At 54.5% G+C, this 10,676-nt stretch overlaps 3 protein-coding genes across 3 annotated transcripts, besides 2 other annotated features; all 3 read right to left on the bottom strand.

Moving 5' to 3' along the window:
* Positions 1-292: 292 nt before the first annotated feature.
* On the bottom strand, positions 293-5,374 carry Tco025E_06348 (uncharacterized protein; the record flags this gene model as incomplete). The annotated part of the gene is made up of 1 exon (XM_029373226.1): positions 293-5,374. The coding sequence occupies one exon, from the start codon at positions 5,372-5,374 to the stop codon at positions 293-295; it is 5,082 nt and encodes a 1,693-aa protein (XP_029226774.1).
* A 613-nt stretch (positions 5,375-5,987) lies between these two features.
* On the bottom strand, positions 5,988-6,539 carry Tco025E_06347 (uncharacterized protein; the record flags this gene model as incomplete). Its single annotated transcript, XM_029373225.1, has 1 exon — positions 5,988-6,539. One exon carries the CDS (start codon positions 6,537-6,539, stop codon positions 5,988-5,990), a length of 552 nt encoding a protein of 183 aa, XP_029226773.1.
* Positions 6,540-6,712: 173 nt separating this feature from the next.
* Positions 6,713-6,739: a microsatellite.
* A 271-nt stretch (positions 6,740-7,010) lies between these two features.
* Positions 7,011-10,436, bottom strand: Tco025E_06346 (uncharacterized protein; the record flags this gene model as incomplete). The annotated part of the gene is made up of 1 exon (XM_029373224.1): positions 7,011-10,436. The coding sequence occupies one exon, from the start codon at positions 10,434-10,436 to the stop codon at positions 7,011-7,013; it is 3,426 nt and encodes a 1,141-aa protein (XP_029226772.1).
* A 121-nt stretch (positions 10,437-10,557) lies between these two features.
* Positions 10,558-10,598: a microsatellite.
* Between the last annotated feature and the right edge of the window lie 78 nt (positions 10,599-10,676).

Raw genomic sequence — 10,676 nt, 5'->3', positions numbered from 1 at the left:
CGATAGCGACACAGGCGCAGTAGATAGAAGGTAGTGAAAAAGGGAAAACATAAGTAGCCCTCTTTGATACACCCAATAATCGCTTTGGTCGGCTTTATTCAGTTTATTTTTACTTCTCTCCCTCTTCACAAGTATCCGTCACTCTTCCACACACCACTGGCGAGAAACACGCACTTGTGCACACACTCACGAGAATGTTCCATTCTCGGCCGTTTTATTCAATCCGGAGACACACAGACAGCCTCCTAAACCACCGTGTATCTTTCTTTCTCTATCTCGCCTTTTTTTCCTCTCAGAGTGTGGCGTCCAAGTCTTCGCAAGCCTCTAAGCTAGTACACAGCCCAAACAGGGCACGCATCAGCCGCTCGCTAAGATCAACAAGATATCCCTTTGGGAACACAATCTTCAACCCCACAAGACTACTATCAATGTTATTCATATTGCTTTTATTACTAGCTGCCTTGACTAGCCGTTTGGCCGCTGATGCCTCTGGAGGCGGCGTACGCACCTGGCGCAACCGCGGGCGCTGTGTCAAGGGCGCTGCAGCGTGGATCTCGCTAAGCGAGGAGTCAACTGAAAATGTGACACTTTCGCCTAACCGCGTGGTAGCTCCAAGTGAGCGTACCACCCGTTCACAAATTCCCTCACTCGTGTCGGAGAAATCGGCTTCACCGCCCATGTTATTGTTGCTGTTAGCATTCTTTTCTTTCTCCTCGTCGTCCCCGTCGTAGTGATTACTATTACTGTTTGTGACGGTGTCTGTCCTCCGTGACTGAGCAGAACTGCTAAAAAAGAGGTCTTCGAGAAGGTTCAGCATTTCATGGGTAAAAATTGTCTCGCGTTGCTCTGCGGTCAGTGGCAGCTCAGGATCGTACAAGGCGGCGGCAACTTTCAGCGGGAGCGATCCTCCGTGAATCGTGTCAACGCCCCCAGCAAGAAGGTCGCTCTCCGAGCTTTCTTCGTCTTCCGCCGTCTCCTTCGTGCAGGCAAATGTGGACTTCAACAGAAAGAAAATACCGGCACCCATGAGAAACGTTGGCACCCTTTCAAGCTTGGTGACGGCCGGAAAACACTGGTAAAGGAAGTCTTCTACGTCTTCGTATGTTTCGCGGCAGTCCCGCTCAAAGTCAGGGTCGTTCGGATCCAGCGAACTCCTTGGGAAATAGATGCGAGCAATGAACCCGAGATCCTCTGAAGCCTTCTTCAACCACTCCCGCTCAGAGCGAACACAGTAGCAGGCAAGAATCTTGCGGTTTCGTTGCTCCACACGCTTAAGACGGGCCTCTTGCTTCTCCTTCGTCTTCAGCATCCGTTGTCTGTAGTCGTCACGTGGCGTGTGGCTGAATATAAGTTTCCACGCATACTCCGCAGCGGCACTGAAAACCCTTACTTGAAAAGCATATGCAGTACCCCAACACTCAAACGGCCGCTGGAAGCCTTTTGCCAGTGGCACTTCATGCAGCATTTCATCTTCCTCCACAAGGCTCTTCACATGAATGGAAAAGGGACAAACGACTCTGGCTTCTGCATCTTTTATCATTGCCGCTTTCCGGGCGAGAAGGCGTCGATGAAGCTTGCGATACGACTGGACATCCCACTGTGTTTCATTCTCATCCATCATGTCCTGGTGGGGATAATGATCAATAAGTTTCTCGCTTATCCCCTTTTTTCCTTTCGCACGTCCCTCCCGATCTTCCTCTGGTTGAGTGTGACTGCATTTACCTTTCTTCTCCTTTTTTCCAACTTCTTCTTCTGCTTCTGGCGTCTGCAGATCGCAACTGTTTTGGCTTCTCCTCTTGGATCTCCGCCCTTCCACACCCTCCAAGAAGGCCAGCGCCGAAGCGGGCCTCACGGGACATGCGTCACACATGACACGAAGCACGTAGAGGAGGGGCCTCGGTGCACGCAGTAGGCGATTCAGAAAATTCACATCGAAATTTTCTGTGTCTGCTGGATATCTCTCCAGATCAAGGGTTGAAATACCGCTAGATTTGAGATCTAACGGAGGCACCTTCACAGCTACTTCACTCACCGGTTTCTGCCGCTTCTCTACTCGCGGCACCGTCTCGGAATGGCTACAGGGAGTACTACTCATGCAAGAGACAGAGTTGTTGTCGTTTGGCGCGTCACGCAACAAATTCCTACGTATCTCCTTCACTTGTTCAAATCTTTCCCGCAGCGTCAGTGGGCGTTCACGGTTTTCCTTGTTACTGTCGGTTCGGCTGTCGTCAGCCATTTTCTTGTCACCCTGGGGAACCGAAGTAGCTGCATACTGCCTCTGCATCGCCTCACGTTGCCATCGTCGTCGGGCGACGAGTTTGGCAAATGCACGTTGAAGTCGGAAAGCCATGACATTTTCAATGTGCCAATGCTGCCGCTGCCTCTTCGACTCACCCACAAGCCTTCGTCGCTGCCTCAACATCGTTCGCGCCTTATGTTGGCGCCAGCAGCACTGAATACGGGTCGCCATCGCCACATTTATATTTGCATCCTTTGTTAAGGCAGCAGCTCGTTCCAACGGCACTAGTGCATCAGTCGTCCCCTGTAGCTGCTCAACTCCCTCGCTCTCTTGTTCTTCACGCCGCACAGAGCTGCACAAAAAAGGTACACCACCAGTCGCTGTTGCCTTTTTAAATTCATTTTCAGTAGACACATCCGGCGCCCAACTGACAGTGCACGGTGACTGCGCAGCCGTTGACTCTAGTTTGTAATTCAACGAAAAAGCCTGAGGTTTTTTTATAGTATTCTCTAGCTCCACATTTAGTGATGCTGGCGTGATGGCAGTGTCCTCGTTGAGTTTCTCTTCTTGCGCCATTAAGTTCTGTGGAAAATTGGTGTCATTATCTCCTCCCTGCGTTGGCCCCGCGCAATTCAGTTGCACCTGGGGGAGTGTCCGCGCAGCCTCAATGCTTGCTAGCCCTTTGATGGCCTCCCATGTCTCTCCCGCCTCTTTTATATGCGCCGCAAGAATTGCGTCCGTGGCGTCGGTGACGCCCGACGCGGTCCCGAATTGTGGCGGAGCCTTATTCCTGCCCTGCTTCATGGTGGTTCGTGTTGTTGGCGCTGCCTTCGTCGCCGACCTCGTCCTCCCTCCCAAGCTCACTTTACGCGTTGCGTTACACGCGGAAGTTGATTTACTTCGTGGGACGGGCACGTTGCCGCCTGCCATTTTTGGGGGAGGGGCGTATAAGGAGAAGTATCGTCTGCCACCCCCCAAGACGAGCTGCGGACTGCCCGTGCTGCGGCTGGAAAAACAGTTGTTGCTACCGTTGGCGCCCTCAACGTTTTTTTCGCCCTCCTCCACTGGCATCCAGTTCAACGGCGCAACGCCCACAAAGGGCCCACGATGGAGCGCCTCTTCTGAGACGGCACGCTCCGGTGGGGTGGTTTGGACGTTGTCGTCCGTGCCCGCTTCGCTTTTCTTCTTGCCCACACCCTTCACACTCCCCCCGGTGTTTCGCGCCACCAACCCGCGCGACTGCCTCACGCTATCTCTGGCTGAAGTCGTCACTGTAACGACCCCAGGCCCCGCTGTTCCTCCCGGGGGGACGCAGTGGCCGGCAACTTTTTGCGGCGGCGGCGGCTGTGCCTTTTCGAGCCACCCGGAGTGGTTAGTCGAGGCTGACGGGAGGAATAGCGGCGTTTTCAGCATGGCCTCGTCCGCAATCGTCACGGCCAATCCGCCTGTAAGGGCCTCACGTACCTGCAAGCATACCTCGTTTAGCTGCTGCACAATACGACCCTCTTCCTCGCGAAGGAAGCCCAAATATTCCGGAGGAGGTTCTTTTGTTGATGGAAAACGCACGGACGCAGTCTTCGACGCCGTCTGTTTGGAGCGCCCCAACGGTATTTGCCCGTTCCACGCGAGGGGCGTGTTTACTAGCGAAGTTCTATTTTCATTCCGCTTCGTCTCGGATTGATTCTCATCCACCGGCTGCTGCTGCTGCTTCTGCCCGGCGACAGCTGTCTCCAACTCGCCACCCACCGACCCTAGCGGCCTTCGCACCTCACGGGAATATTCAGTGAGGCGTAATAATAGAGCCACGTTGCGCCGCTGCAGTTCTTTTATTCCATCAGTGAGCGAGTTTGCGTGCGATTCTAGTGCAGTCATAGCATATTTTGAGGTGTTCTTCCCTGGTTCGGGTTGGCTTCGGCAGAGCATCAAAAAACGATCCAGGGCCTCCTGGACGTCTTTTCCTCGTTGCCTCAGCAGTTTCATCTTCTGCAGGTACGGCTGGAGGTGCTGACAGTAGGCCACCATGCGATACAACTCGGTGTCTTTCTCCACACGACCATTACCCAGTTCCACACCAATTGCGTCTTCTGCGTCTTGCGTGGCAAGAGAAGGAGCAGAGACACTCGGAGGAGCACTGGAACCTTTCCGTTCCTCCTCTACCGACCGCCGCCTTCTAAGAGAAGCGGCATTGCTCGATACTCTTTTTCGTCGCCCATAGTCCCGAGGATCGCCTGTCGGGGAAGCCACCTTGTCGCGCCTCCCCGCATTCAACCCCACTTCGGCTGGAGGCCCCGAACTACATGTTGGGCCGGGCAACACCTTGGCCTCGTTGGCACCTTCTAAAACTGCGGCAATCCACGCATCTTGTGGTGTCTGCCCTAACGCTTCACACAACTCCTTGTACCTCCGCACTGTGTCCTCAGGAGTCACTTTATTTGTTGATGGGAGCGCCTCTAACAATTGTCTCCGTTCGGCAGCTTGGCGAGTGCTTCGCTTCACATCCAGTACAATTTTGTGGCGTCCAACACCAAGAGTTCCTGACCTCGGAGAGCTCTGCGGCGCCGCGCCAGCATCAGGAGCAATTAAGTTTCCCTTACTGGGCCTTGTTGGTCGATTCAGTACGGGTGACTTTCTTTTATCGTTACCAGGTTGAAATGCACCTGCGATGCGCTGGTGTTCCAGCCCGACACGCTGTGCAGGCGCCGGGTTAAGCAAAAGTGTCGGCTGGGAGACACCGAGTGAATGCTGTGCCAGCCCGCGCGGTGGACGTGAAGGGGCGGGAGATAGATCCGTTCGGCGCCCAATGACTTCCTTTTTTAGTCTTGCAACATGCTGGGGCGCCTGCAGCGGCGAGGCGGCCCGTCCCTGTATGGACGGTGGCCTTCTGTGGAGTTGCGTGCCAGACGACAATCTTGTCAGCTTCCACGCCGGCGTTGGCGGCTTCAACAAATTATCGGTGCCCGAAGTCGGCAAAAGGCGCGATTTCGCGCGACGGTCGCTGCTTCCGCCGTTGACGGGATTTTGGTGGGCGCTCCCGTTGGAGGAAGTTACGCCTGCCGCGTTGCCGCCAGCATTCGTCGTCTTTGGAGAGTGCGGCTCCGTCAGCGTCGTCCGCCGATAGAAAGGCTTCGGGTTCATTTTTCCCCCGTTTTTCTTTCCCGTTCTTTCCTTCACCGCTTTCCTGCCGCACCACTTTTTTTTTTCTTCTCCTTCGCCGCGCGGGGGCGGGGATGTGGCTGTGCGGCGATGACGATGTTAGCCCCCGCCTGCCTCTAGACCCCCACGCTTTTCCTCAATGCGCGCGTCCCCCCACCAAAGACGTCTTCTCTCTTCTCTTTTCTTTTTGCAACTTTAATTTTCTCCTCTCCCTCACCACTCTGCGAACTCCGCGGCGACAAGACGGAAAGAAAGAAATGAAAGAAAAAAAAGAGGAAATGAGAAAAAGACGCACCAGGTACATATACATACTAAAGAAAAACCTTGAACAGCGAAGGTGCGACAGCTGCCGTTGGGTGTGTGTGTGAAAGGGGGAGGGGGAAGAAAAGACGGGATTGTATTGCCAGAGGGAAAGGGGTAGCGGGGGGGCGTTCGTTGCAAAGGAAAAGGGGGTTTGACAAAAAAGAAAAAGATGCGCGTTGCTACATTGCGTCTCCAACCGCATGTGGGCGTGTACAACAACGCACTTTACACAACAATGGGGCGATGCTCACGTGACAGTTGAAAGCAAAGAACGAATCTTCTTCTCCCTGCCTTAGAGCACAAAGTCCGAGTCCGTCTGACGCACCTGCATCACGTGTCCTCGCAACTCGCGAAGTTTTTCTTTTTGCTCCGGCGTCAACTGACGCAGCTCCTCCTCCGTAAGCTCACGTGAGGTCTGGCCAGCCTCCAGCTGTGCCACATACCCGTACCAAGACTGGTAGAAAATGCGTGCGTGCTTCTCGCTGGCGTCCATGTGCCGCTGGAACTCCACCTGCACAAAGCGGTCACCAAACTCGCGTTGCATGGGAAGCAGACGTGACTGATGCAGCTTGAAGATAACACGGTAAAGCTGACACATTGCCCGACGCCACGGCTCCCCACGGAAGGTTACCGTCTCCAACTGCGTTGGGTGCGGAAGTGGGGCTAAGACACGCTGAGCCTCCGTCAGACGCCTAGAAGAGCACGCGGGGAAACGTCCCGCGCCATCGGCGTTGCCGCCGCCATCATGCGGTTCACCAGCAACCCCATCGCCACAGTGGCTCCCCTTTGACCTGGCGGGGGAGAAAAAGGCGGGTGCCCGAAAAAAGGGCGCGGCCCTGCGCATTGCCAACGCTTCTCGCAATGACGGCTATTAACGTGACTTCTCCGCACACACAAAAAAAAACCCTCTGAGCACACCAACAACGCCACCACAGACGTGGTGTATCAAAGAGATATGCCTAAAAAAGAATAATGACAACTACGGGGCAACTCAGTGAGCAAGAGCAGCGCACAGGAACACACAAACACAAACACACACACGCAGAAAAAGAAGTGGCGAAGGAAGAAATTTCTGTACAGGTCCCGTTCGCAGTAGCAAGAACAAAAACGTTCTCGCCAGAGAGGGGCGACGCGTCCACCAGCAGAACCAAACACAATAGCAACAGCAAATAAAAAAGAAAAAATGAGGGCCTTCACACAGAGTTCTTCACTTTTACATAAATGTCAAAATTCTCTTGCGACGCCCTTTTTTTTTTTTTGCCTTTTACGCCGGCAGATCATTCGTTTTGGACGACGAATCCCCCACCAATGCATTTCATGACCACGACGGTGCTTCTTGGGCCCCTTGTGGCAATTCTTGTTCCCCTCGCGATAAATTTTCTTCCACCGAAGGGGGCGCGCCTTCCTCCATTAGCCACCTTCCCTCCACACTGGTGGAGAGCATGCGGTTCCAGAAGTTGACGGGTTGGCTCGTGGAAAGCGCGGGCGGCGTCTCTAAATTACTTTTGCTGCGTGGCACAATGGGGGGCGCTGTGAGCAGGACGTCGTGTTTGTGGGGGTCCATCTCGGCCACAACAAGTCGCTGCGGCGGAGTTGGCGGCGGGTATCCTTCATACACGTCAAGCTGTTGCTTCTTCCAAATCCGGTAGACATCACGTGCATTCTCCTGGCGCCGTTTTCGCAGAGCTGCACGGTCGGCAACTGCCTTGTGCAACCTCTCCGCGATCCTGTTAACTGTGCGCTGGACTGGTATGCCACTGAGCCGCGGGTCCATGCCGGCCCTCTGCATGGCCTCGGCGGAGCGCTCTGTTATGATTCGCTGGCGGTACATCAAAGAGACAATCAACATATTCAATTCAGCAATACTCTTTTGGAAGCCAAGTTCACGTGTGTACTTTACCCGAATTTGCGTCCACAGCTCCGCTGATGTGCCATTGTTCATCGACATCAATGCGCACAGGTTCCGCAGCGTTTTCCCAGGCAACGGTCGCTTCAAGACGGGTGACACCACATTTTTCATCACGTAATGATGCACCGCAACATAAAGGCTGCTTAGTGCATTCATCTCTTCCCGCACAAGTATCATTTGCGCGTCGCCGTACCGCGCCTTAATCATCCGGGAGAACGGATCCATTGTGTTGCGTAGCTTGAGCGGCCATGGGTGGTAACCACGCTCATATTCCGTCGTTAGCATGGGCAAAAGCAGGGAATGGGCAGATGAAATGACATCTCGCAAGGCTGACTGTGTAGCGAATAGGGTTTGGTTCTCACCCAAGCTTGAATCCACGACATAGACACGTTTAATAATAGTTTCCATAGTTGTGACCAAAAACTGCTTAAGCGTGCTCAAGTCTTCCTGGACGGCCTTACGGATACGCCTAAGCTCGCTTCGCAGCACGCTACACTTCTCCTCCCAGTAGTTCCCGAGGAACTGCATATCGGAGAATTTCTTCATATTTTCTATCTGTTGCTCCTTCATGGAGAGCAACGTCGCCATTTGCGCCCGGCCAAGCGAATAATTCTGCTTCGCCTCCCGCTGCCGCTCAGAAAACTCATTCCGCAGTTTTTCCTCGCGGTGGTGCTCATCATCCCTCATGGTGTTGGCGAGAAGGCTCGTGTTTACATTTTTGCCCCGGACCGCGTTGGCCGGAAGCACCTGATCATTTTCCACAGCCAGCAAGACGAGATCCAAGAGGCTTTGGATCGCCGTGATTTCAACGGAGAACCGTTGACTTGGAGTCAAGGCGCTCACACTACCCGCTACAACAGAGCTATTCCCTTCCTCATTTTCTTCCATGTTGACGCTGCCGCGGGCCATACTTACGGCGGAGACATTTAGATTGGCGCGTCGAAAACTCTGCACACCTGGAGCCAGGGAAAGCCCCATCACGGAGGCTTCATTTTGGGCAAAACGCGCACTGCTGATGTTTGGAAGACGGGTTACTTCATGCGTAGAAACACTGGTTCCGCCGCGTCCCTCGGCATTCATGGCACTTGCTGCATGTGCAAGGGCCTGTTGCTGCTCCTTCAAGAGACTCTGATACTGAATTTGCTTCTGTTGCGCCACGGAGAGCTGAGAGCGGAGAATATTACACTCCTTGTAAAGCGTCTCGCGCAAGTATTGCACAACCTTTCGCTTTTGTGTGGTGTACTCCCGTTCCTCATTCAACTGTTCCTGAAGCGCACGTACCTCTTGCTTTCGCTCCTCAATCTCCACAACAAGCGTCCTTGCGTACGCCTGCAGCTCATCATAGTCCTCTCGATTCACAACAGACATGTTGTTAATGTCGGTGAGGGTAGCAACCGAGAAGACTTGTTTCACAAGCCGCTCCCTTTCCGCATGAAGTAGCGAGTTCACTATTGCCCCAGCCGTTGCGGCTGCGTCCATCCCCGAGGTGCTGACGCTGCCACTGTTACGGGCAACAGCAGGAGCCGCTTGGTTGCTTGTAGTGGAGGCGGCTAGAATGGGCGCAGGCTCCTCCGCCCCTTTTCTGTCGAGCGGTTCGTCACGCGAAAGGGGATGCACAGCTGACGTCGCGCGGCCCGTGTCTGCACCAAAAAAACGGGCATTGCCGCGCGACTCCATACCCGCCCCTGCTCGCATAGGACGACCACCATTTTGCTGCGTCCGCATGCTTTTGCCATACGTCGGGGGAATGACGATGGCAACGCCGCCCAAGTGAGCCACCTTCGGTGGCTCTCCTCCGGCCTCGAACCCCGGGGTCTCGAAGGCGGAGTCCTCTCCTGCATTTACTGGCGTGGAGTCGGCAGAGACCCTCACCTCCGGCTGCCGCGGCTGTGACGGCTCTCCACCGGCCGCAAGCAATGAGCTCTGGGGATGCAGCCCGTTGTATAACACAGAAGCCACAACACGGCCGTTGCTTGCCTCCTTTTCAAACTGCGCGGATGGCAGCACCACCGGCACCCGCCTAAACTCTTGATACATCTCCTGCATCTGCGGAGCCGTCGGCAGTCGTTCCCCTTCCCCTTGAAACTGCGAGTAGGAAGGAATCTCTTTCAGCAGACGTTCCAACATCGTGCGGCACTCAAAGACGAAACAAAGACAATTCTTCAACGACCCCGTGTCTGCAAGTCGAAGCTTCTCCGTCACGGTGGCATTGACCTGCTCAAGGACCATTCGCAGCGTCTTGGGACACGGCTGCTGCGACAAGAAAAATGTGTCATCCTCGGCGTCACTGCCTGTTGAGTTAAGGACCGCCGATCGCGGTAGGCCTCTTCCGCGCTGCTTCCGCCTTGGAGCACCAGTTTTGACATGGGCGCCGTTTGACGAGGATGAGTGCGCCGAGGTGTGTGGCTCATCCGAGTCGTGCTCGTTCTTTTCTCGGCTTCGCTCCTCGTCAGTTGGGTCAACGATCCCAAACTGCACGGCGAGGGAGGGGCAACCGATCTCGTCATAGTTTGCCTTCCGCTGCAGGCGGCGCATAACCCGTTGGTAGACATCCTCCAGCTGCGGATGCACGTCCTCCATCATGATTCCGGGCATATTTCTTACATTTCTTCGAAGGGAAGTCAAGCCAGCGACACCCGTGGAGTCCTTGTCGCCCTTCCCAAGTGATGCGAAGGTGTCCCGCTTTAACTCGGCATACACGCTATCGCCCAAGAAGCGTTTCTCCCGCTCACGGGGCGGAGAAGTCGGGATCGTGACGGTGGCGAAGGGCGTGTTTTGGTTGTTCACAAACACCCGCGTGGTCGCCTCGCCAACCTCCTTCCGCCCCTGCATCAGCGCAATCAGGCCCCTACTGGCACGTCAAGCAAAGGCAGCAGAGGAAGGCAAAAAAGTGGCCCCATTGCCTCATGACAAACGGCGCATAGCAGCATGCACAGGGCCACCCACGCGCGCGACAACACAAAAAAAAAAGAAACAAACAAAAGTACACAAACACATGTGTAAAAAAAAATAGTCAGCCTTTAAGGAAAAACTCTTCTCTTCAGCTGAGAAGAAAAAAAATAAAAAGAGAGC

The sequence above is a fragment of the Trypanosoma conorhini genome (genome assembly GCF_003719485.1).
Source record: "Trypanosoma conorhini strain 025E chromosome Unknown Tco_14.4_contig_00423, whole genome shotgun sequence".
NCBI classification, from domain to species: domain Eukaryota; phylum Euglenozoa; class Kinetoplastea; order Trypanosomatida; family Trypanosomatidae; genus Trypanosoma; species Trypanosoma conorhini.
Note: the sequence above shows the minus strand (reverse complement) of the source record. Positions and strands in the feature narration are given on the sequence as shown.